This window comes from Pongo pygmaeus, chromosome 6 (assembly GCF_028885625.2).
Source record: "Pongo pygmaeus isolate AG05252 chromosome 6, NHGRI_mPonPyg2-v2.0_pri, whole genome shotgun sequence".
Taxonomy (NCBI): Eukaryota; Metazoa; Chordata; class Mammalia; order Primates; family Hominidae; genus Pongo; species Pongo pygmaeus.
This window is the reverse complement of record NC_072379.2, coordinates 147,356,363-147,383,649: the sequence shown is the minus strand read 5'-3', so window position 1 is coordinate 147,383,649 and position 27,287 is coordinate 147,356,363. Positions and strand designations below refer to the sequence as shown.

At 42.5% G+C, this 27,287-nt stretch overlaps 1 protein-coding gene across 2 annotated transcripts in view; it reads right to left on the bottom strand.

Annotated features, from left to right (window-relative positions):
* CNTNAP2 (contactin associated protein 2) overlaps nt 1-27,287 on the bottom strand; it is a 2,269,257-nt gene that overhangs the window by 173,672 nt on the left and 2,068,298 nt on the right. For both annotated transcript variants that reach the window (XM_054495308.2, XM_063667934.1), the window contains one exon: nt 16,269-16,402. In XM_054495308.2, the coding sequence (XP_054351283.2) occupies nt 16,269-16,402 (134 nt within the window). The remainder of the gene's footprint in view (nt 1-16,268; nt 16,403-27,287) is intronic.

Sequence of the window (27,287 nt, the reverse complement as noted above, 5' to 3'; positions counted from 1 at the left end):
TTCAGAATGTGGGGGAATGCCTGAAAGTTCCATTTAACGACAAGTTCTGCCAGTTTATGGAAAGCAGCAATGCTCTGTTCCCTGGAAACCCTAAAGCTTTTTAATGCTATGTTTGGAGCTTGTTCCAGAAGTAGAAGGTGGAGAGGGATGGGAGAATTCAGTAGAAATGGTGAGGAATGGAGACTAGAAAAGACCAGAGGAAGTGAAGAGAGATGACGGACATTCCCTTCTCTTGTGATCCAGCCCTGTAACAGTGCTCTTTGTGTGCATTGAATGTGTGTGTGTGTACGCATGTGCATTAAGGCTCTATCTAACACAATCGGCTGAGATGAATTCTCAGTAGAGAAGCCTATTAGATTTGGATTTGGACTTGGATAGTGTGTTCAAATCTACTCCAGAGAAGGCTTGGGGGAGTCTGCAGACCTTGAACCTCATGGTGACCCTGGGCCCACTCTATCTTGCTCAAATCCCAGCTCTTCTTCCGTCAATCTTCCAGAGAGGTTTAGTTCCCGACATTCTGGCTGGGTTCCCTTGGCAATCTCGGGAAGAAAGAAAATGCTGCTGAAAGGATTTGGGAGAAGGAACAGCAGTGCCCAGAATATGCCAGCAGCAGGAAAAACGTCTGGTCCTCCCCTTCATCCTCCTCCACATCAGCATCTAACATTTCCTGGAGGCGAACTGCAGGTGGGATCCCACCGTAGGTACTTTACACATATTATTTTGTTTAATTGCACACAACTCTGTGGGCACATACTCTTATTTGCCCCATGTTACAGTCGAGGAAACTGAGGCACAGAGATTAAGTTACAGTGTCTAGAGGACACATAGTTGCTGAGTAGCTAGTCCAGAGGTCTGTGGGCTTACACAGGCCAAGCTCCTCCATGTGCCAACCCGTATCCTTTGCTATAGAAGAGCAAGGCTGGCATCATGCCCATAGGAAATGCATGAGACAACCCAGTTGTTATTCCAAATTCTTCTCTAAAAGTATTCTCAATCAACTCAAGTCCAAAATTGCTTTTCATAAAAAAGACTAGTAAATATAAATACAAAAAGTACAATTAGTAAAAAATATACAAATGCATATTCTGATTTTATTGGTTTTATTTTTTCAAAATCTTAAATCATATTACTATTAAATATAGACTACTATATGTAATCTATAATATCCTTATAATGTCCTATTAAAATGTTATATTAGATTTAAAAAAAAGGCAACAGCCTGGCATGGTGGCTCATGCCTGTAACCCTCGCACTTTGGGAAGCTGAGGTGGGCGGATTGCCTGAGCTCAGGAGTTTGAGACCAGCCTAGGCAACATTGTGAAACCCCATCTCTACAAAAAATACAAAAATTAGCCAGGTGTGGTGGCTCATGCCTGTGGTCTCAGCTACTCGGGAGGCTGAGGTAGGAGGATCGCTTGAGCCCAGGAGGCAGAGGCTGCAGTGAGCTGAGATCATGCCACTGCACTCCAGCCTGGGGGACAGAGTAAAACCCTGTATTGAAAAAAAAAAAAAACCCAAAACACACACACACAGAACCCCCAAAAAGGCAACATCAAAAACCGTAACAAATCATAGTAATTAAAACATAAATATAATCCAAAACATATTTTCCAATAAATGAATAAATATACACACTGGGCTCAATACTCATTCCTTACAACTACAACTAAAAATTACCAACCTTCCTAAAAAACAGCCTTCTTAGCTACATAACACAATCAATATTGTTTTTATAAATACGGCCAGAGTTAATTTGTGACCTAAAGAGAGAACTTGTGAGACAAAATCACATACATAAGCAGCCACGTTTGCTTGTCTCTGTGTGCCAACATAATTTCACAAGGCGCCAACTCTGTGATGACATACAGCTCTCCAAAACGACAAAACGAAACAGAACACCTGGCCCCCATCTCTCCTACCTAAGTCACTATATTCCTTAAAAGACAAATGAACCTAGTCCTTACCTTCTCCTGCCCATAAAATAACATCTGGGGAGATTAGTGATGACACTTCTATAATCTAGAACCAGATATACCCTTACACCCAAACCTTAATGTAGTTCTACTTTAATATAATGTCTAAACAAGTTTCATATAACTTTGCACATACTAAATCCCTACCACCTATATATACACAGTGGGCTAAAATACCGTGCTGGTGCAGTCTCATAAAACCTCTGTAAAAGACTACTGGTGGGCCGTAGGCCTTAGTCTACAGTCCCCAATAAGACTTCTAAATAAAAACAACTTTAATTCTTTAAAAGTTTTTTTTTTTGTCTTTAGTTGACATTACATTTCCTTTTATCCATTGATACCATTTGGCTGTGTCTCCACTCAAATCTCATCTTGAATTCCCAAGTGTTATGGGAGGGACCTGGTGGGAAGTAATTGAATCATGGGGGCCAATCTTTCTCATGCTGTTCTTGTGATAGTGAATAAGTCTCACGAGATCTGATGGTTTTAAAAAGAGGCATTCCCCTCCACAAGCGCTCTCTCTCTTGCCTGCCTCCATCCACGTAAGATGTGACTTCCTCCTCCTTGCCTTCCACCATGATTGTGAGACTTCCCCAGCCATGTGGAACTGTGACTTCTCCATTAAACCCCTTTCTTTTGTAAATTGCCCAGTCTCAGGTATGTCTTTATCGGCAGCGTGAAAATGGACTAATACATCGACTTTCTGATTTGTACAGCCTCTGTCCCCTCTGCTAGCAGGACAGGTTCTCAGAGATGGTCAGGATGTTGGAGGCTACTGCCACTGTGCATTTGTGGTGTTCCACTGTTGGGGTTAAGCACACAAGCCCTGGCAGAAGCTACGACGTTGGTAATCTAGATCCTAATGCCATTTCCCCAGGAGACCAGGAGTCAGACCGGTGGAGTGGGCTAATTTCTACTGTCTATTCTCACCATGTAACCTCTGCTGGTGGCCCTGGGTGACAATATCAGGAAGGATGCTCGGATAGGGTGGCAGCCATTCGCTCATTTGTTTTATTCATTCTCTGACTTCCACTTCTTTTTGGATGTCCTTTCTTCATCTTTTCTTTTGAGCTGCCAGCCCAGACCTTCTCTTCTACCCATAAAGAGGGGTTTGTTGGCCCTCTCCTTAACATTTTTATTATATTTCCTTAGCTCAAAGATAAGAGAGTAAAGGCAATTCTTTTAGCTCACCAAGCGACCGCTGGGGAAAGGATGCAAATCAAATATATTTAATACTTCAGAAAGCAGGAAGAATTTGTGCACTTTCAAATAGCCACGCTCATTGAGTGTGCACAGAATCCATGATTCATAAACTGGATTCCTTCACGTATTCAGTCACTCAGTCAACACTTCTTGAACCTCTCCTGTGTGCCCAGGGCTCAGGGACAGAGCAGTGAGATGTGCAAGCCTAAGAAAAATCCCTGGATTGTACCCTTTGAATGCAACGGCAAGCTTCCATTTATATAAGTAATACCAAGTCCTACCGCCATCGCGGTATCCGCGATAGATGCAAGTAACCCGCGCTATAACCTAGGACTGTTTTGGTCGGTGTTTGTAGAAAACCACATCCAAGCTAGTTTCACAAGATTTTCCCTTCCCTACTCTCACTGGTTACAGCTAATGACCACTAGAGGGCATTTTAACACTAGCTCTGAACTCGCTCCAGGACCCTGTCCATCAAAATCCTCAGACTCAATCCCAGGACTGACTTCTCCCTGCCTGAGCGGAAGGGCAGCGTGGAACCCTTCAGAACCTCAAACCGCCTGTTGAGATACGTTTACTTTTCAGAGAGAAGATGAATTTAGGTGAGATAAGGACCTGCTTCAGTTACCTGTGCAAGAAACAACCCGCTCTGCCTATTGTGCTAAAAATTCGCTCCAAGAGTTACAATCTTTGAGAGTGATTTTAGTGCACTGCAGATGGATATAACAGTATGATGCTTTGCAGATTGGACTTTAGTTTTCGTGCCAGACAAAACAGAAATCCAGGAACCTTATCTTCTTTCTTGAGAGATGATTTATGTACTTAATGCACTTGGAGGAAAAAAAAGTGAACTCCCAACCTTGGTCTTATAAGCTTTAGCCGTATTCTAGAGAAAGAAAGAGAGGACTGACATCTCAAACCCTAAACTGGATCAGAAATTGCATTGGAACTGCCTTCCCACTGAGCTGCATGAAATGTAAAGCGAAGTAAACACATTTTTCTGGAGTGTAGGAATGGAGGTCCTGTCTAGCCCTGGAGTGCATAATTCATTTGCAGATGAAATTGCTTTAGAAAAGAAATGAAAAATGTGGAAGTGTTGACATATTCATTATGAGTCTTTTTCTGTTTCAGATCAGATGGGCTTGATGGCTTTGAACTTTTTTTTTTTAATATATTTTCTGTATAATTTTTATGAAGGGTAAATGTTGAATCTTGTAGTAAAAAATAAATAAGCTAATGTGATCCTTCCCCCTCCACCATGGAAACCTTGAAGGAACAGCTCAAATGCCTTTGTGAGGCTGCTCTGATCCACTCTTTCCTCCTCAGGATTATTCATTCCCCCACTTCTCTGTGCTCCCACAGCACAAGCTTATACTTCAATGGGCACTTGGTTCCTATCTGTATGACTGATGATGGTCTTTCTTCTACTGGACTGGGCTCATGGAGGCAACAGCCATGCTGCATGCTGGGAATATACTAGGTGCTGAGGATATGCTTAATGGGTTGAACTACAAATCAATGGAAAGAAACTTTAGTCCCAAAGAGCCTGTTGGTACTGATCCTGACATCTGCTATTTCATTTTTTGCTTTTAAGAAAGAGAAGGGAATTGGGAATGAAGGAAGAAAAACCACTGTTTTATTGGGTCATAGACTATGCTAGATATATTTTTTGTATTTTCATTTAACACACACAAACTGCATTAGAAAAGATGGACTTACTCCTATTTTAGAAATTAAGTCAACAGAGATTTCATTAACTTGCTAGAGAACACAGAGCTATTAAGTAAGTGTGATGGTTAATATTGACTGTCAACTTGGTTGAATTGAAGGATGCAAAGTATTGTTCCTGGGTGTGTCTGTGAGGGTGTTGCCAGAGGAGATTACCATTTGAGTCAGTAGACTGGGAAAGGCAGACCCACCCTCAATCTGGGTGGGCACCATCTAATCAGCTGCCAGTGCAGCTAGGATAAAAGCAGGTAGAGGAACGTGTAAGGACTGGACTGGCTGCATCTTCTGGCCTTCATCTTGCTCCCAGGCTGGATGCTTCCTGCCCTCAAACATTGGACTCCAAATTCGTCAGCTTTGGTACTCTTGGACCTTCGACCACAGACTGAAGGTTGCACTGTTGGCTTCCCTACTTTTGAGGTTTTGGGACTCTGACTGGCTTCCTTGGTCCTCAGCTTGCAGATGGTCTACTATGGGATCTCAGCTTGTGATCGTGTGAGTCAATATTCCTTAATACACTCCCCTTTATATATACATCTATCCTATTAATTCTGTCCTGCTAGAGAGCCCTAATATAGTAAGGTAGCCTATCAATAAAGACCCTTTTAAATTTATGTCTCAGTAACAGCCTCTGAATTCAACAGTTTGTAATCCATGGGGTCTCTGTTTACACTGAAATTGTCCTCAAGGGGAAATCTTGTTACATGCTATGTCCTTATCACCACCCCAAACTGCTAATATTCTCTTTCGCTGGATACCCTTTTTATTATTTACATGTTGATAAGGAGACTTGTCAAACTGTCTTCTAGAGAAGAAGTAGGTGGAACAGATTTCTATTATCTGATGAAATGCATATTGAATGGACACATCATCTTTTCTCCCCTCCCAGAATATAAACTCCTTGAGTTGTAAAAGATACATTTTATTCATCCCTGTATGAGTCACCTACTGTTCCACCAACTTATCATCATCTATCCAGATTTCTTTTATATTGTAGATACTCAGCACATATTTGTTCTTCTCAAAGTTATTTTGATTAAAGTTGAATGAATTTTAATTGCATTCCACATCAGTAAATGGCCTAATGGAATGGTTTTGGTGACCATCTGGTTTTATCCAAATCAGGTTTCAGAAATGATTGCTGTTTGGAACTTTCTCACCATGTGGTGGGTTTAGTGGCAGGCAGGGGTAACAGAGAATGTCAATTAGATATCATCATGTTAAATTCTTAGGGATCCCATGTGGCTTTAAGTAGAAGAAAAGTACATTGATAACAGAAGAGTCCTGGACATCTTGAGAACCTTCTGTCTTCTTCAGCAGGATCTTCACCACACACCTCCACCCCACTCGTAGGAATCACGTCCTTGCATATGGGCTGACCAGACCTCTCTGTGTGGAGGTAGCCTGAGTTTAAAACTTCAAGCTGGTTTGAAGGTACTGGGAGGGAGAGGAATCTGAGGCTCTGGTAGTTGGGCATCTTGTTTCCTCTTTTCAGAAACATTTTGTCAAGTACTGCTACTTTCTGAACCAAATAACGAAAACCTGCTCAAATACTTTCTCAGGGGCCAAGGAGCCATAGCTCAACCCAAAACCAGAGGCAACATTACAAAAGCTAATGAGGTCATGAGGTTTTTGATGTGTCTCTCAGTCATGAACAGGCTTCTCTGGATACATAGAAATATAGAAGAAAAAATGAACTCTGACTCATATACAGACCAAACTAATGGGCAACTTCCCAATATATGTAGCCCTCTCTCTTCTCTTCCCATAGATCTTCTATATCAGTTCAATAGACTCAAACCATTGTAATACTATCAGAAACTAATAAAATATTGGCCTATGCTCTCCATAGAATTACACATGTCAGTTGTTCATTAAAGTGGAAAGTTAAGTGCTAATACACTTGCTGAGAATCCCAATAGAGAGCCAGTGAATAGGTAAAAGTTCTTCTGGAAGAGAAGAAGCCAGAGTGTTCAAATGGCTCATCATTATTCTTGCGATTGCCTGCCTTCTGTCAAGCATGCTTGTATTGCACAACCCAGGCTGTGAGTTTATCATCCAGAGTAGATAAAAACTAAATTAGCCAAAGGGAAGGAGTTACAGTAAATGTAATTTCAAGAACAGTGCCCTAGGCTAGCTAGGTCAACTTTATTTGTTCTGACATCCCTAAAAAATTTAATGCTTCCAAACTGTGTTATTTTCCTTAATAAAGGCTTGAACAACCTCTGATAGTAAAATTTTTAGGAGTGTTTACATCCATATGCTTTTTAGTATTGTTCTTTATTGGCAGAAAGTTCAAAGGTAATAAAGGCACACATTTTTAAATAATTTATTTGAGCTTCAGTATCTAATTTCAGTCTGGGCTCCATGTTTCTACAGAAAAGAAGGATGCTAAAATGGACAGACAGGTTATGTTCATATTTACTTAAAGAATGAGATGGAATTTTTATGGGTGTATGATACTGTGTGCTGTAAAAACACTAGCCTTAATGTTGGACCTTGTAGTTCTCTTTGATTATAAAAATTAGGGTTTTATGACCCCCTAGGAAATGCTATAAAGTCATTGCTTTTAGTGACTCCAAAGAAAACACGAATCCTCAAAAGACTTACTTTTGTGTAAACATTTTAAAAAAATTTCAAAATTTATAAGGCAAATGAACAGGAGTGAGCTTGCTTCTCTTGCCCACTTGCAAAGACAACAAAGAGCAAACTAAGTGGGGAGACGGAGTCTGGTTAGCTGGGTTCTAGAGAAGATCATGTCTCTTGTGAACACTGGGACCTTATTCATCATTGGGACTTCTTTTTTTTTTGAGACGGAGTTTCGCTCTGTCGCCAGGCTGGAGTGCAGTGGCGCGATCTCGGCTCACTGCAACCTCTGCCTCCCGGGTTCAAGCGATTCTCCTGTCTCAGCCCCCTGAGTAGCTGGGGCTACAGGCGTGCACCACCATGTCCAGCTAATTTTTGTATTTTTAGTGGAGATGGGGTTTCACCATGTTGGTCAGGATGGTCAGGCTCTCTTGACATCGTGATCCACCCGCCTCGGCCTCCCGAAGTGCTGGGATTACAGGCGAGAGCCACCGCGCCCGGCCTCGGACTTCTTAATCTCTGTTTTCTCATGTATATAATGGGACTAATAGCACCAGCTATTTCCAGTTCATAAGGCTGAGAGTGGCAATGTGGGCAAGCATTTCGATATGTAAGAAAGGGCTTTGAGCACTACCTAACATGATCATTAAGGCCCTCTCAAGTCTAGAGAGATTTTTCTCTGGGCTTGAGGAGGTTATGTGAAAGTCCTTACAATTGTACACTTTTCCACATATAGAAAGTGGTGAACTAGGGCTCCCCCGGCCACCAATGTTTCATGTCAATTAACATTTGGTGCTGCCCTAGGAGTCCGTAACTGAATTACTCTCATTTTGCTGCTGATAAAATTCTTCCAACAATTTTTGACACCACTCTGCATATGCCTCAGACTACTGACTTCACAGCATTCAATATTCATAAATGACTTCAGACCATTTGATGTTACATATTTCAGAATGAGAATTTCTCCAGGTAAGACTTTTTACTGAGTCTTCTCCAGTGGTCTTTTCTATTCATGAGATAGAGAGAGGATGAAACCTATGAAATAGTCACTCTCCTAGCATCTTTGTTTAACATCATGTTCTCTTTTGGAACACACATCTTCCCTCTCCTCCTCCCTCTTCCACAATAAATATTATTCCATGTCCTCTCTTGACCCGCGTTCACCTGTTAACATCTTATCCTTCCTTCAAAGCCTTATAGTTATAGCATAGAACCACAATATCTTTTACTCTACTGTTTTTGGACATTAGTACAAACACCTTTTTTATCAGCCTATTTATATATTGCTTACGATTTCCAACTAGAAATCATTTTACTATTATGTGGGAAAGAAAGGTATTTGTATGAAGCCTCTGATTTTTTGTTAGAGCAGCCAATACAACCCTAATGAATACATAAATTGGTATCTTAAGGCAGGGTGCTGCTGTAACAGAAACCTAAAACATGTAGCATTGGCTTTGTGGTAAGGTGGCAGGTGGTGCAGGAGTGGATATTAGGGACTTGAAAGACGGAGGAAGAATGGTATGTGGTATGGTTTGGGTACGTGTCCCTGCTCAGATCTCACGTTGAGTTGTAATTCCCAGTGTCCAAAATGCGGCCGTGGTAGGAGTTGATGGGATCATGGAAACGGAGTTCTATGAACGGTTTAGCACCACCCCCTTGGTGCTGTTCTCATGATAATAAGTGAGTTCTCATGAGATCTGGTTGTTTGAAAGTGCGTAGCACCTTCCCTCTCTCTCGGTCCTGCTCCTGCCATGTAAGACAAGCCTACTTTCCCTTTGCTGTCCGCCATCTAAGCTTCCTGGGGACTCCCCAGAAGCAGAAGCTGCCATGCGTCTTGTAGAGCCTGCAGAACTGTGAGCCAACTAAACCTTTTTTTCTTTATAAATTACCCAGTCTCAGGTATTTCTTTATAGCAGTGCAAGACAGACTAATATAGTATGCAATAAAATATTCTGTAAAACTGTCACCTCACATAACCTGGAAGGCAGACTAAGTGCCTAAGTAGCTTTAAGGAAAGTGCTTCAAAAGAGACAGAATGGTCATGTGTGTCAGTTGCTTTTTGCTCCTCATGTCAAGAAGCAGATGAGTTCAGGAAAGAATTGACCAGTTCCCAATAATCAATGAAAGGATAGAGAAAAGTCTAGATATTTAGAGCCTTACACTAGAGAGTAAGAAATAACACTGCAAACAGCTTTGACCAACAATGGGGCAGTAAGATTTCTGTTTAGCAAACTGACTTAGCCTCATGGGTAACATTTAAATTAAGGGTCTTTACTTCCCACTCAAGCCTTTTGTGTCCACTGGCCCCAAAGTAGCTGCCATTACCTTGAGAGAAAGAGGCATGGGTGCCTGGAGGCAAATGATTGAGTAGGTCTAAGATTGATGTCTAGGGAAGAGCTTAGGGTGCATTTACCAGCACATGAAACTTACCTGAAGCAAACTGATCAGAAACCACCTTGGGTTTTGAGGGAATTGTATTGGAAAAGAAAGCACAGATCTAGTCCACAAAAGGCTTATGAGTGTAAAAAACCCTTAGTGTAATTTGAAACTGCAGGAAATGGGCCTTAAAGCTGCACAGCTGTAGCCAGGCGCGGTGGCTGACACCTGAAATTCCAGCACTTTGGGAGGCCAAGGAGGGTGGATCACGAGGTCAGGAGATTGAGACCATCCTGGCTAACACAGTGAAACCCTGTCTCTACTAAAATTACAAGAAATTAGCTGGGCGTGGTGGCACACGCCTGTACTCCCAGCTACTTGGGAGACTGAGGCTGGAGAATCACTTGAACCTGGGAGGTGGAGGTTGCAATGAGCCGAGATCATGCTGCTGCACTCCAGCCTGGTGACAGAGCAAGACTCCGTCTCAAAAAAAAAAAAAAAAAAAAAAAATTGCCGCACAGCTGTAAGGAGCACATTATCCGTGGCACATAATTCAGAGGAGGCCATGGCTGAACACACACAAGGAAGAGCCTCCCAGAGGCTGAAGCCCGGGAGGGCTTCGAGAATAATGGACAATAATTTGGCCTAATCCAGGGTTGGGGAAGCAGGGAAGTTGGCAGCAGTGGCAGGTCCTCAGAGTGCCTGCCCAGCACGATTTCATCACTGCTGGAGACCAGAGAACTTTCTTTTTCTGAAAATATATCTCATATAAGACAGACTTTTTTTGGGTTAAAACATGGAGATTTGAGGGCTAATTTGTATAGCAACTGGCATCATCCTAGTATTTGTATCCTTTCTTCTACTTCTAGCACTTAGCACACTACATGTTGCTGATGTTTTTGACACTTCTCTGACAGTTCTTAAGGTTTATATACAGGACCTAGCTCAATTAACAATTGATGTAATTGATTTTATACAATTTGTTTGAAATTCAGATTAGTAGCATGTAAGAAATTACCGTGCTTATATTATTTTAAGGAACAGAATTCAGTGATATTTTTGAACATTTGTTTTGAAAATTCCCAGTGAAAATAATCAAAGTCATCCTCTTTTTGGTATAAGAACTTGGGGATCTAATCATCATTTGTTCCTGAGGACCTAGAATTATTTTCTAAGAAAGGCCTTATTTTGCTTGCAGAAAATCTGTTAGCTTCTTCTTGGCAAAGATAAGATGGCCCTCAAGTTAGATGAAAGCCAAAATGATACCTCCTTACCATCTGTTCATTTGATTTTTAGAGAATATGGATTCTGAGTATCTGTGCCAGAGAATATATCCCTGAACTCTCTATTGTCTAACTCACATCTAAACCCAAAAATGTGTGATTGTCATGGATAATTATTCAAATAACATGTAGTTTATTCATTATCATTTTCCAGCTAGTTTTATCCTAGGATCAGGTCAAAATTTCAGAAAGCTGCATCATCTCAGCCTTTGGCCTCTTCATCTGTCCATCATCCTGCTCTACCTCACTCTCTACAGACTTGTTTGGGCTGAATTCCATTTTGAAATTATGCTTTACTTTCCCAAGGAGCGTCAGCATCTAACAGCCTTGTAACAAATACATTTGCAGAAATGCTGTTGAAGGCATTGACTCTGACTTTTATTGGGGCCCACTATGTAACCAGGAGGACAATGGACTCTCAATTATCGCTGTGTTTAAAAAAATCTGAAGAACTAGGGCAAAATGTCAAAATTTGTAATGTTTCAATGGTGGGTACATAGTATATGGTTTATTATTCTCTGTGTTTTTGTATATTTTGAACTATCTTATGATAATAACAATAACATCACTTAATTTCTTACCAGCCAGAGGTATCTGCTTCTAAAATTTTGTGAACATCCTTCCAGACATCTGTCTATTAAGTAAGGTTAAGAGCCTGTGTACACTTTGAAGTATGACAGACCTGGGTTCGACTACGCTGTGGCCATTTACTGCTTTCTAACTTTGGGCAGGTTGCATCTTACTTTTTGAACTTTAATTTCCACATCTCTAAGATGGTATATTAGTCCATTCTTGCACTGCTATAAAGAACTACCTGAGACTGGGTAATTTATAAAGAAAAGAGGTTTAATTGACTCACAGTTCCACAGGCTGTACAGGAAGCGTGGCTGGGGAGACCTCAGGAAACTTACAATCATCGTAGAAGACAAAGGGGTAGCAGGCATGTCTTACATGGCCTGAGAAGGAGGAAGAGGGCAAAGCAGGAGGTGCTACACACTTTTAAACAACCAGACCTCATGAGAACTCACTCACTATCACAAGAACATCTAGGGGGAAATCCACCCCCATGATCAAATCACCTCCCACCAGACTCCTCCTTCAACATTGGGGATTATAATTTGAATGAGATTTTGACAGGGACACATTCCAGAACACATCAGATGGGAATAATGATGGCACATACTTCATAAAGTTTTTGTGATGACTAAATGAGAAAACTTGTATAAAGTGCTTAGCACATTGCCTTGGACACAGTAAGCACCAATACATGTGAGCTGTTATCGTGTATGTGATGTTGTGTAAGTGGAATATACTATGGGCATTTTCTATGTCAGTAAATATAATCCATGGAATTAAATAAAATAAAAATGATATAATAACAAAAGTTTCAATTCTCAAGAGGAACTGGCTTAGTTCATCCTTATGGGTTGCATACTTCTGGCTGCCGAGAAGTTCACAGTCAAATTCATCCAAGTGGTAAGACCTTGTGACCTGAATAATCATGTTGTATTTTCTCTGATCTTGGGGACTTACTTTTTGTGACTTCCATTAACTCTCTATTTCATTTAATATTCTCCCTGTAAACCCCCTTAGATCCCTTGTGCAATGTGGTTGGGAAGAAAGAAAGGAAAAAATAGGAAGGAAAAGAAACATGGATGGCAAGATGGAAGGAAGGAAAAGAAGAAGAAAGGGTTAGTTGCACAAGACTTTGGAATTGTTGATTAGAATGTTTAGCTTTTGGATTCATGCTAATTGACATAATTTTTCACTGCATGCCAGATTTTTCAGGTGCTCTCTGGCTGCACCTTGTTTGTTTATATTTTGACTGGCATTAAGCCTTAAGCTATTCTCCCTGATGCAACTGTGAGTTTTCACAAATGATGCCACTGGAGGTATGCCATGGGTTCTGGTTCACGCTGGTGTCTGATAACTACTACAGTCAGTTCCCTGTTATCTATGTGGAGATCGGCTACTTTGTCTTTTGGCAGCAAATGTTTCATCCAAGGTCAGTTTCCCTCAAGTGCTCAGTGCTGTTTCAGAGGGTGTGTGCTGAGGGAATGCAGATTAATTTAATGTTAGCTTTAGCCAAACCCAGCTATGAAAGTAAACCTGCTTTTAAAGACACCATGAACACTGATGAAGATCATCTAAATTATATGATGTTTGAGCATGTATAAATGCATCAACATTCACCTTAATTCCAAAGACATCATTCCATAGCACTGTCATCTACCATTCATCTTTGCATTAGCCTTATTTTTGTTCTTTGACTATAAATAAATATTAATTTGAAATTATTGAAATACCTTTGCTATCATATGTTATTATAACTGGGGGCTACCAGAATAGGTTGAGAATATATGGCTGTTTCATATTTCTGTTTGATTATAAAAATGCATCATGTGCTTATAATAGAAAATGAGGAAATAGAAAACTCTAGAGGAAATCAAACCATTTATAATCCCTTCACACAAACCATTTATAATCCCTTCACACATAAATGATCACTGTGAACATTTTATTATATCTCTTTCCACCACAGTTGAGGCTGTAGAAGTTCTCAAGATGGATTTGTAGATTGTTTTAAGAAAAAAATGCAGTGTTTTTTGGTGTTGCAAAGCCCTTTCCGAATGACTTCCACGCTCTGCAAGGCCTCCCTGCATGAAAGAAAGTGGGGCATGGGAGTGAGGACCCCTGGGATCTGCTTTTCCATAAGGAGGAACTACATCTTGTCTTCCTCTACCACCTCTATCTTTACTTTCCTTTTGCCTTCAGGGGTGGGCAGGGCCCAGGGTAGATGGGACAGGCTGGGCTGAGAGGTTGGAGCTCCCCAGACCGTGACATCTTTCCTAGTTGCCCTCACATGGGTTGGGGCATTCAGAAATCTTAGTGCAGTCAGTTACATTACATGACAGAGAAGGAGGGAGAGCTGGATCTCCCAACACCTCCAGGTGCAGAACCTAGGGCGGAATCGAGGAAGCACTTCCCAGGTTTTTCTCCTATCCTACCTCGGAATTGTGCATGCAAAGTTTTCACTCCTGTCGTCCTGTCTCCTTCCTTTTTCTGGAACTGTGTTCTGTTCTTTTCAGGGAGTTTCCCAAGTTCCCCACTCTAATCAAGAGATGTGATTAGGGACTATGGGTCTTTGTTCCCCCTTCCACCCAACAAGGTGAGCACATGACTCAAGCCAGGCCTATCAAAGATTCCCTGGGATTTTAAAATGAGTGTCAAGAAACTAGGACCCTTTCTTCTGGAAACAAAATTGGGAAGACATGAGCCCAGTACTCTTGTGACTATGTCCCAGGATACGTGGAAGATGGAGCTTGCAGTAAGAGGTAATTAATCCAGTCTTCAGAGAGAGGCAGAGATGAGAATGAAAAAGAGGGAGGGAAGGAAGGAAGGGAGAGAGAAACCCAGTGGTATTCTAGTCCATAGTTTTAATTCTCCAGGCTCCCTAGATTCTCTTCCCAAAGTTTGGCTTTATCTTTTTCAAATTCTATAATTCTATGACCTACCCTAGGAATTTTCCTCAACAAATTACTTCTGAATTGCTTTTCTATCATTTGCAACCAAAATAGTCTTGAGCAATAGAACCAGACCCTCTCCCAAACCCATTCATCCCCTGGATTCTCTGCACGTCTCTGGCTGCTCCACTGTCTATATCTCTGGCTTTCTGTGCCTCCAAAGCCCCAAGTCTTAAAAATCATCCACTCCTCTCCCCCTCCTCAAGTCTTTCTCTAATTCACTGTGGCAGAGAGTGAGGGTTAACTCTATACGATTCTACGGCTGTGGTGGGTCTCTGCTGTTATACTGTCTGAAAAGCCATTGTTTAGGTCTTTTTAAGTTTTAATATTATTTCACAATGGTAAAATGGTAAGATATGCCACTTTCTTTAAAAGAGGTGACAAATTGGGTGGCTTAAAATGGAAAAAGTCTCTAATCAAAAGCCGAGGGAGACAATGTTGAAGAAATGATATAAAACGATCTATCTGCCTCCTGGACTTGCTGGCTTTTCTGACTAAAACTTGGCTAAAGATGGGCTTGGTTTACTCCATAAAGAATTTGCTGCCCCTAATGTGTGTCAGGCACTGTGCTGGGCTCTGGGACTCTGTCGGTCACGATGAGAGAACCTTATTATGCCACCTTTGATTGATGGTGCAGTAAGCTGAAACAGTGCATGTCAGTTTCCTAGGAAAGACCTCTCCTTAAAATGCCCTCTAGCATTTACTGCTAAAGGCCACACGCAAACTCCATATCAAGTTAAGAATCTGACATCCACCAGTGCTCAAAAGAGACAGGGCTTGTGCCTTTTCTTTGCAACCTGAACTTCCCACAGCATCCAGCCGAATCAGAATGAGGTCTGAGAGGCTGCTGAACCCCTGCCAAATGACACTCCACTTTACTGACAAAACAGCGTCCTCCTGCTGTTCTTTCTCCTGACAGGCATCTATTTTGAACTCCTTCTAGAGAATGCAGTGACAGTTCCCATCCTCGATCTCTTGGCCTAGCTCCCAGGGAGACCTCCTCACATTATGTTTTATTCATGGTGTTTCCCAAGCTGGTTTCTTCACTGTAAAAATCAGTGATGGGGGCCGGGGTCATCAATGAACCTGAAATAAAATTTGAGTGTCATAATAAAACCATCCCTTTGTGTGCCGAAAGCCCACAGTCAGAGTCTGAGATTCTGGGGAAAGACTGTTTTGAGGATTTTTAAGACAAAGGCTCTGCAGAGAGAGAGAAAAAAAATACAGCTCTTCGTATTGTGTTGGAGTAGTGAAAGAAGTAGGTCGGAGAAACCAAAATAACCTTTGCTAGGAAACACGGTAAGTTTCAGATGTCTGAGAGCTTGGCGAAGAAAGATGGTGCAATGGATAAAAGCAGTAAACTGATAGATATGTGGATCTAGAACTGGGAAAACCAGAAAGACTATACGGAATAAACATTTATTCTATTTCCCCCTAAAAAATGTCATCAATTTCATCATTGTCTTTCCTTGTCAGAATTACATATATTTCTACTTCACTAGTTATGCACTTGTAGGAGAAAGTGTAAAAAGCATTACAGGGACAGAGACTATAACGCAATATTATATGTAATTTATATGTACACATATGTATACCTTGAGAATGATGGTCTTCTCGTGGCGGGTGATGTTGACACTGTGGGGCTGTCCATTGGCCATGTTCCTGTGGTCTGTGTCAATATTGTATGGCTCTCGGGTGCCACCCAGGTTGTATCGAATCTGTAAGCTTCCTATAGAAGAAAAAAGAAAGAAGCTCAGTAATTGGTTTGTCCTAGATTTCATTTTAATGTCACATCCCCTCGATCCCTGCTCGTAGATTCTTTCTTCCTTTCTTTTTTTTTTGACAGAGTCTTGCTCTTGCCCAGGCTGGAGTGCAATGGTGCGATCTTGGCTCACTGCAACATCTGCCTCCCAGGTTCAAGCGATTCTCCCGCCTCAGCTTCCTGAGTAGCTGGGATTACAGGCACCTGCTACCACGCCTGGCTAATTTTTGTATTTTCAGTGGAGACGGGGGTTTCACCATGCTGGCCAGGCTGGTCTCGAAATTCCGACCTCAGGCTAACCGTTCGCCTCAGCCTCCCAAAATGCTGGGATTACAGGCGTGAGCCACCATGCCCGGCCAATTTCTGATAAACTTTACCCCCTCCCTTGATGTCCACAGATAGCATTCAAGATTTGAATTTGGATTAATGAGCTCAGAGGCCTACTGACCCGTATTGGCTGACAGCACCAGGCTCGCACATATTTACAATCTGCCCACAGTGAACTTCGGCGACTGTCGTCTCAAAGTTGAAGATGCAAATAGTTTAAATGATCCAAGTTGGGATTATGCCTGGACACAAAGAATGAGAGCATATACAATATAGGACTGCAGGGAGGAGATGTCCGCAGGCCCCATGAAACACTATGTGAAATAAAAAAATAAATGCAGCGTGCAGGGATGTTCTCACCCCATTAGCAAAGTGTGACATTGGGTATATAAAAGAATCATGAGCATACAATATTAAAAATAAACATAGTGTTTTTTTTTTTGTTTGTTTGTTTTTTTGAGACAGAGTCTCGCTCTGTCGCCCAGGCTGGAGTGCAGTGGCGCGATCTCGGCTTGCTGCAAGCTCTGCCTCCCGGGTTCACACCATTCTCCTGCCTCAGCCTCCCAAGTAGCTGGGACTACAGGCGCCTGCCATCATGCCCGGCTAATTTTTTTGTATTTTTAATAGAGACGAGGTTTCACTGTGTTAGCCAGGATGGTCTCGATCTCCTGACCTCGTGATCTACCCGTCTTGGCCTCCCAAAGTGCGGGGATTACAGGCGTGAGCCACCGCGCCGGGCCAAATATAGTTTTTAAAGATGAGATTTTGGGTGGCCTCATTGAGACCAAGTAATAAATTTTATTTTAGCTTACAGACTAACCAAGTGCAAATCAACAGGAAAGATGGCTTTCCCAGGTCCCCTGAGTCCCTTTTTGCCCTCAATGATAGTTCACTTTGCCTCAACAGTATATTCTTTTTTTCCTTCTTGTTTCGTCCCAACAATAAAAAACAATATTCAAAATAACTAATATGACAATGTAGATCCTGCTTTTAGTTAATCTGCAAGCATAAATATTGTATCTTAGTTATGAGTTTTAAAGACATCAATATTTTATCTCATTTGTTACTCAAATTGGAATTTTCATGTTGATATCTCAGAGCTTAAAAATGGAGCCAGCAATCTAGCAAGAATTTGACCAACTGTAAATCACCTAATGGATTATTTGTCACCTTTCATTTCCTTTTTAGGGGAACAAAACTGATATTCTGATTTTAAGTTACAAAATAAAATATGCTAATTAAAACATAGAAAGTAAACAGAAAGAAAAAAAATAAAAGAAAGTCACCTGAAATCCCACCACCCAAAGGTAATTTTTCTAAACATCTTGGGAGTATCTCCTTCCAGACTTTCTCTCTCTCTCTCTCTCTCACACACACACACACAGTGCTCTTCCTTATTTAGGCATTCTAACATTACACTTACCATGTTCCTGGATTTCAAAGGAACATTTGTTAGAATAATCAAGAGCTAATTACATTTCTCTATTTTTGTTTTCTAAACGAAATTCAACAAACCTTCACTATTTCTGAGTTTTACCTTAGAATGTCATCCTAGACTCCTTTGCCTCTGGCATTTAAACTAAGCACCGTGGATTGGATTTTCATCTCCTAAATCTATCTAAATTCCCTCACTCTTTTCCACTTCGGTAACCACAGGCTCTCTGTTGGCACCCACAGTGTCCTTGTGTGAATTCCAGAGGGAGCCTGCTCCCTGGCTGAGGCAGCTCCACACAGAGCTCCTGGTTCATCCTCACCTGTGCTTTACCTGTACCATCTTCTTCCTGGATTGCAGAAGATGGTGGGTCTTAGCCTCCTCTTTAAAAATTACTGCTCTTGACCTCATTTCACTCTCAAGTGAGGCCTCTTATCCTTTGCTTTTCTTCGCTCTGAATCCCATGAAAAGAGATAGGTACACTCGCTGCCTCCAAACCCATTCCTATTTTGGCATAAGCCCTCTGTCTCACTTTTGTCTTCCCTGCTCCACGGTCTCTTGCTGGGCCTGTGACTCCTGGGGAAGTAGAGGCAATTGTCCCTCTCAGGCCTCATCTTCACTTGGCACAGAGTTCATTCACCTCCTGGGAACACTTGGCCTCCAGCACACACTCTTTCGGTTTTCCTTCTCTACCTGTTTTTCCCCTCATTTTGGGGCACCTTACTCTTGCAGTCCCCAAAGAAGAGCCCTGAAGCATATTCTCTTTTGTATTCATGCCTGTTTCCATGGTGATCCTGTTACTGAAGGCAAATCCCTAAGGTTCTGCAGCAAACTTGATCCTTGCCTCCTCAGAGGAAAGAATGCAGCTTGAGGGGCAGAAGTAGTTTTAAGGCAGAGGGAGAGACTGCAGCAAGTTTTTAGTAGAGCAGGAGTGAAAGTTTATTAAAAAGTTTTAGAAAGGAAGTACACTAGGAAGAGGACCAAGCGGGCGACTTGAGAGATCCAAGTGCCCTGTTTGGCCCTTGATTCGGGGTTTTATACATTGGCATAGTTCTGGGGTTTGGTTTCTTCTCCCCTGATTCTTCCCTTGGGGCGGGCTGTCTGCATGCCCAGTGGCCTGCGAGCACGTGGGAGGGGCTGCATGCACAGGTGTTTACTGAAGTGGTGCGCATGCTCATTTGAGGCGTTTTTCCCCTTTCCAGTTGAGTGTTCCTAGAGGAAGGTCATATACCCGTTAAACTCCACCATTTTGCCTCTTAGTTTGCATGCTTGGGGCTGCTTACCCAACTCCTGAGATCTGATTGGGAAGCTGCTGATCACCAGCTCCAGATGTTTTCTATCTATTGGGAGACTGTCGTTCCTTGGTGCCAGCTGCAGCCAATTATCATTTTAGAGATAGACAGTTTAGCAACTGCCTGACCATCTCCTGATGGTTGTCTGACATTCTTGGTGGTTGGCGGAAGAAGGGGGCACCCTCTTCTGACCTGCTCCTGTGTCTACCTACCTACTCCAACAATCCTATCCCATGTAGGACCTTTGAATAAGGTGTATGCCCATCAGACACCACATTCATACCCTAGTCAGACTTCTCTCTTGAACTCCAGACTCTTTTCACAAACTGTCTACTTGATATTTTCCCTCAGATATCTTATTGGCAACCCTGAACGTAACATATGCAACAGAGCATTGATCTTCTTTCCCCAAAAGTATTCCATTGCAGTTTTCCACATTTCGGTGAATTGCCAATTCATCCTTCCAGTTATTCTTGCCAAAAACCTTGACTGTCCTCTTTCTCCTATATGACATGTGTCATCTGACAGCAAGTCTTCTCGGCTTGATCTTCAAATTATGCCCTGAATCTTACCACTTGTCACCATCTCCATCTCTACACACTGGACCAAGCCACCAGCGTCTTTTGCTGGGATTATACTAGCTTTTATCCTTTCTCCAACCTTCCCTGATCCCAACTGGGCCTCTGACCCTGAGAGACACAGTGTCCTCACCACACGGTGGTCAGAGTGACCACACTGTTCAAAATCCCAGTGGCTCCCCATCTCAGAGTAAAAATCAAAGTTCTTGCAATGGCTCACCAGGCCCTATGTGATCTCCTCATTATTGTTTACCTAATCTCCTGTTACTCTCCTCCTTGCTCACTCCTCACCATCCACATTGGCTTCCTGTTCCTACCCCAGGGCCTTTGCTGTCACCAGTTCTTCTGTTCAGGATGCTCATTCCCCAGGTCTCTGCATGGCTATGCCCTCACTCCTTCAGGTCTTTGCTCTCATGTCCTCTTCTCAGTGATCATTTCTGTGACTTCCTCATTAAAAGTGGAATTTATCCTCTCCTTCCCCTTGGCCAGGCCCTCCCTTTTCTGCCTCATATTTTCCCCATAACAGTTCTTAGCACACAACATATTATAGATTGTACCAATTTGTTTGTTATCTGTCTTCTCCTATTCAAAGGTAAGCTCCATGAAAGCAAGAATTTTTGTTTCTATTCTTTATGACTATTCCCAATGTCTAGAATAGTGCCTGATGCACAGTAGGAGTGGAATAAATATTTGTTGAATAAACGAGTGAATGGTCTCTGATATGGTTTGGCTGTGTCCCTACCCAAATGTCATCTTAAATTGTAGTTCCCATAATCCCCATGTGTCGTGGGAGGGACCCAGTGGGAGGTAACTGAATCATGAGGGCAGTTACCTCTGTGCTGTTCTCATGGTAGTGATTGAGTTGTGATGAGATCAGACGGTTTTATAAGGGGCCTTTCCCTCCTTTGCTCTGCACTTCTCCCTTCTGCTGCCATGTGAAGAAGGACGTGCTTGCTTCCCCTTCCACCATTACTGTAAGTTTCCTGAGGCCTTCCCAGCCATGCGGAACTGTGAGTCAATGAAAACTCTTTCCTTTATAAATTACCCAGTCTCAGGTATTTCTTCATAGCGGTGTGCGAACAGATGAATACAGTCTCCCTGATTCTGTACCTTCTTCTTCCCCATGTTTTCAAAATGCATAACTGATTATTTTATTGGGTCATTTAAAATCCTTCAAAGCCTTCCAATTCTTTACAGAATAAAGATGTGCTTTCCAAATAGAGGTTGCAAGGTTGCAATGCCCTGTCTGATGTGCATTCCTCCTGCTACTTTATTTTCAAATCATGCCACTCACTCTCACTTTTTACATTCAAACTACCACGAACTTCTCTTATTCCCTAGAAAATACAATCTCCTCCTACCTCAGGGCCTTTGAATATGCTGCTCCCACTTCTTGAGCTGCTTCTCTCTCCACCCCTCAGTGTTTACTCGGTTTTTCCTTTACCCAATAGCATTAAAATAATCCATTGTTTGAGAATGAAGGAGATGATCAGGCAGTTGTTTGGCAACACGCAGGAAAAACACGTTGATTGTCTTAGGTTTTTACTCTCTGCCTTATTTCTGGTGCTCTGACATCATATCATCCCAGCCAGTTTTCTTAAATATACAGCTGTCTTGATTCATCTCTTATTCATTTCTTCAGAACACATATATTTAGTTCCTGTGCAAAGCACAGCTTTTTTTTTTTTTAAAGGTCTGAAAATAGGCTTTCTGCCTGGTTACAAGTGTAGAGTCCACTTATAATACATACAGCCATGCCCATCCCCTGGCATGGGTCAGACAAAATGTGTGTGGCTCTGAGGATACAAACACACAGAGGCTAGAGGTCGGAGGAACCGGCAATTATGCAAAATGCTGGACATTTTCCTCTCTGCTGTCACTTTGTCACTGGCCCCTGTATGTTCCGCAGCTCTATTAAAATCAGCATTGTTTTCTTTTTTTTTCTTTTCTGTCCTTCTTGGACTTTGTAAATATGATTTTAAATTCCTATAACTGCTTCACTTAATGGCAGCAGAAATTATTTGCTTTGAGAAAGAAAGATGAGTTGGAACTTTAAATTTATATACAGTGACTATCTATAAACAGTAATGGTGATATTCTTGAATAATCAAATTTAAATGATGTATTTATTCCTTTCAGATAATAGCAGAAGAGGACCGCTAAATGATGGTAGGAAGAATGCTAGTATTTGCCCATTAAAATAAAATATTCAAATGCTGAGGTGCTTCACTTCTGTGTCTCATGTTCACCTCCCAAGTGAATTAAAGCAGTTATAAGGGACTGCTCTTTTATTGGCTGCAGCAAATAACATGCTTAACAGATTTATTCTCTCCTGGTCATCATCATTATCATCAGCACACACTTACAGGGTACCTATCGTAGGCAGGAGATGTAGTGCTGGGAGCTTTTCATCTCTGGGAAGACAGGGCTTATTTATAACAGAGACAGATAACAATACAGTACATTAAATGCCAAACAAATGACATTGAAAGTAAGTGGAATAGGAGTTTAAAGCAAGGAGAAGTCATCGAAAGGAGGTGGGACTTGATTGCAGCCTAGAATGAAAGGCAGGTGTCTGGCTAGAGAGGAAGTTGGGGCATTTCTAGGTAAGGGAGTATTGCGGGCATAAAGTCAGGGGGCACATATGACCACAGAGTGCTTGAGGGGTAATTGGTTTCTCGAAAACGAAGAGTAGGGGCTGCTGAATATGTGTTAGAATATAGATTGAATCTGTGGACCTGGGAAATAATAACTGTTGACATATACATATTGTCATTTGAGTTTCACAACACTCCTGTGAGGGAGACACTATTGCATGGATGAGCAAACGGAGGCATGGAGCTGCCAACTGATTGCCCAAGACAACTGACAAAAGGCAAAGCCAACCTCAAACCCAGATGGTCCAGCTCTACAGGCCAAGCTCTTACCCATGAGGTTGGTGGGTCTCGAACTTAAAAGTTTGTGGGACTTGGGAGTCTCTCCTGGTTTTGCTGGAGTGGGGCACCACTGAGTGTTTAATAAGGACATTATACAAGATCCCTTTTAGACAATATCCCTATGCTATGGTGTGAATATCCCCTCCAAAACTCAGGTTGAAACTTAATCCCTAATGTGGGTATATTGAGAGGTGAGCTCTTTAAGAGGTGATTGCATCATGAGGACTCTGTCCTCATGAATGGATTGATCCATTCATAGATTCATGGATTAATGGGTTAATGGATTAATAGGTTCTCATGGGAGCGGGACTATCTATAAGAAGAGGAAGAGAGGCCTGAGTTGGCAGCTTAGCCTTGCCATGTCATGCCCTGCGCTGTCTCAGAACTGCAGAGAGTTCCCACCAGCAATAAGGCCCTCACCAGATTTGGCCATTTGACCTTGGACTTCTTAGCCTCCATAACTATAAGAAATAAATTCCTTTTCTTTATAAATTACCCAGTTTCACATATTCTGTTATAAGCAACAGAAAATAAGACACCCTATAAAGGAAGGCGATGCTGGCTGTGGTGAAAAGGGGTGAGGGGGAGAGTCTGGAAGTAGAGAGATGGATTGGGAGAGAATTTCCCAGCCAACGAACTGAGGCCCACTGCTGTCCCACAGATGGGTGATGGAGTACCAGGAGCAAGGGTCCCCTCAGACCTTGGCAGACTTGTAGAAGGGGATGGCAGCTGGAGTCACTGGGCAGGTGGCCTCCAAAACATGACCTCATCCATTTACCCAGGTACCATTCAAATATAGTAATTTTCTATGGACACCATGATGTGAATGATTCTGAGAATTAAAAGATATTTGCCTCAGAGAGTAGTGGTGGGGAGGAAAAGGACACCATGAGTTCAATCCACAGGACTTGTTTGCCTGGGTGACCCACAAGAGCAGAGAAGAACGGAGCACTGGTGAGTGACACTGAGCTTGGGAACACAAGTGTCTGAGGGGCAGTGGTGGTGCTGGAGGCAGCCGGCTCTGGAGGACAGTGAGCAGAGCTTTCGATATGTGAAATGTGAGTGATGCCAGGATGTTTAGTGGAGACTTTCTAGTAGCTTTTTCCTGATATTTTGGCGTAGACCTTACTGATGTTTTTTCCTAATGATTTCCTTTTTTTCTAACTTTAAACTTCAAATAATAAAAACATGTTGTATTTGAAGTCTGAAAAAGCTGAATTTTCACCAGCAGTTTGAGGATAGGCTTGTGATAATGAGACAGAACCCACCCAGCTTTGCTTTCCAAGTACACTGAGAGTTCCAGAGACGCCTGCCCTAGAGAGTACGGCCAGTGGGGAGCTTTGGGTCTGGAATCAGACACACAGGCTGAGAAACCCCAGCCTGGCCCAACATCCTCTGAGTGTGCAAGTCACTCAACCTCCATGAACTCATGTGTTGCCATCAGTAGAAAGGAAATAATAATAGTATCTACTTCATAGAGTTGTGCAGCTCATGGGAATTAATGCATAGCACCATTCAGGATGGCTTTGGGCACAAGGTGAGCTCATTAAACAGTGGCCATTAATACAGAATCCATTGATCAAAGCCCTTGCAGACAATGAAAGTCCTCACACAGGCATGAGGGCACAGCAGCGGCGGGTGATGAGGGCACAGCAGCGGCGTGTGATGAAGGCACAGCAGTGGTGGGTGTGTAGCAGTGGGCATGTGAGGTAGTGAATACAGTTGAGGACCTAATCTTAGTGTGGCAGTGACTTGAGGAGCAGACAATACAAGCATGTGTGGGAATGTGTTCACCAACTTCTTGACAGTCTCCAGGTGAGAGCCCTCCTCCTGGGGAGGGACCTGAGAAGAAACTCAAGGTTCTTATCTGCCCAGTGGGAGGCTGGTCCATGTGGGTAGCGAACATCAGTGGGTAAAAAAAACCTATTGACCCTGATCCAGGAGAAATAAACTGATGAACTCCTGAAGAGCAGGGGCTCCATACTTCTCTCTCTTTCAACCTCACTTTCTGATTTTACTTACTATGTTCATCTTTCTGATTAAAGCATTTGACATGCACACAAAAGTACTGCTCAGGAGAAAAAAAAATCATCCACAATCCAACCAAACACTTTTGTGTTCACATTATTGCTTTTTTTTTCTATCCCTATATTTTTTATGGAGCTAATATTTCACATTCAAGGCTGGATCTTGTTTTTGTTTTTTTGGTTTAACATACATAAAATTTCCCCATATCATTAATCACTATTCATAAATATTTTAATAGATACATAATATTCCATAAAATGGTGACTCCCTCTTTTACTATTTTCCTAAAAGTTGAACTTTCAGGTTCTTTTCAATTTTTATTTTCATAGTTAACATTATGATGTCGGCCAGGCACGATGGCTCACACCTGTAATCCCAGCACTTTGGGAGGCCGAGGCGGGCGGATCACGAGGTCAGGAGATCGAGACCATCCTGGCTAACACGGTGAAACCCCAACTCTACTAAAAATACAAAAAATTAGCCGGGCATTGTGGCGGGCGCCTGTAGTCCCAGCTACTCGGGAGGCTGAGGCAGGAGAATGGTGTGAACCGAGAAGGCAGAGCTTGCAGTGAGCCGAGATCACGCCACTGCACTCTGGCCTGGGCGACAGAGCGAGACTCCGTCTCAAAAAACAAAACGAAACATAATGATGAACATCTTCACGATGAATCTTTGACTTTTGGCTTATTTCTTTAGGAATAATTTCAGAAGGGGAAAATCCTAGGGAACATACTTTTTCCTCCATCTTTTTAAGCAACAGTGCATTTCCTAGAGAGGGAGTTTAATTTACTGTTTTTTAAAACTCAAGCTGAATTAAGTTAGTAATAAAAGCTCTGGCTCCCATGGGAAAAATCTTGATCTCCTTTTTTCTTTTTTAAAAATTATTTTATTTTAGAGACAGGGTCTTGTTCTGTTATCCAGGCTGGAGTACAGTGGCATGATCATAGCTCACTGCAGCCTTGCACTTCTGGGCTCCAGCGACTTCTGGGCTCCAGCAATCCTCCCCGCTCAGCCTTCTGAGTAGCTAGGACCACAGGTGTGCCTCACCATACCCAGTTAATTTTAAAATTATTTTTGGTAGAGATGGAGTCTTGCTATGTTGCCCAGGCTAGTCTTGAACTACTGGCCTCAAGCAATCCTCCTGCCTCAGCCTTTTGAGTAGCTGAGACCAAAGTGTGCACCTCCATGCCCAGTTAATTTTTAAATTATTTTTGGCAGAAATGGTGTCTTGCTATGTTGCCTAGGCTAATCTTGAGCTACTGGTCTTAAGCAATCCTCCTGCCTCAGCCTTCCATAGTGCTGGGATTACAGGCATGAGCCACAGTGCCCAGCCAAAAATCTTGCTCTTTAAGATGCCATAACAGTGGAATAATCACTGAAGGGCAGGAAAAGACGGGCAGTGGGAGAGAGAGCCTCCATATTTTTGGCTCCAATGGGAAGTGAGTTAGAGAGATTTGTTCTTGCATGCTCTTAAAATATTTTTATTCATTAAAAAAGTGATCTTAGGGCTGGGCGCAGTGGCTCATGCCTGTAATCCCAGCACTTTGGGAGCCCGAGGCAGGCGGATTACGAGGTCAAGAGATCGAGATTATCTTGGCCAACATGGTGAAATCCTGTCTCTACTAAAAGTACAAAAATTAGCCAGGCATGATGGTGCATGCCTGTAATCCCAGCCACTCAGGAGGTTAAGGCAGGAGAATCGCTTGAACTCGGGGGGCGGAGGGTGCAGTGAGCTGAGACTGCGCCACGGCACTCCAGCCTGGTGACGGAGCGAGACTCCATCTCCAAAAAAAAAAAAAAAGTGATCTTAGAACTTTAAGCGTGTATGAGTTCATTTTCAGAGAGGAAGTGGACTTCTCAAGTTCAGCAAATTTGTACACTCCAGGGCTTCTTAGATGTCTGTCAGAGGTCACTGCTGAAGGGTCACAAGCCCATTTGCATATTCTCCTCAGGATGCCAATTTTAGATGCACTCAGATCCTCTCTGGCTTCATGTATGTCTGATGACCAAGAAGGCCCAGGATATTACAAGTAAAAATACACCCCTGGGCCGGGCGTGGTGGCTCATGCCTGTCATCCCAGCACTTTGGCCAAGGCAGGAGGATGGCTTGAGTCCAGGAGTTCAAGACCAGGCCTGGCAACATCATGAGACCCCCAGCTCTACAAATAATTTAAAAAATTAGCTGGGAGTGGTGGTGTGTGCCTGTGATCCCAGCTACTTGGGAGGCTGAAGTGAGAGGATCGCTTGAGGCTGAGAGGT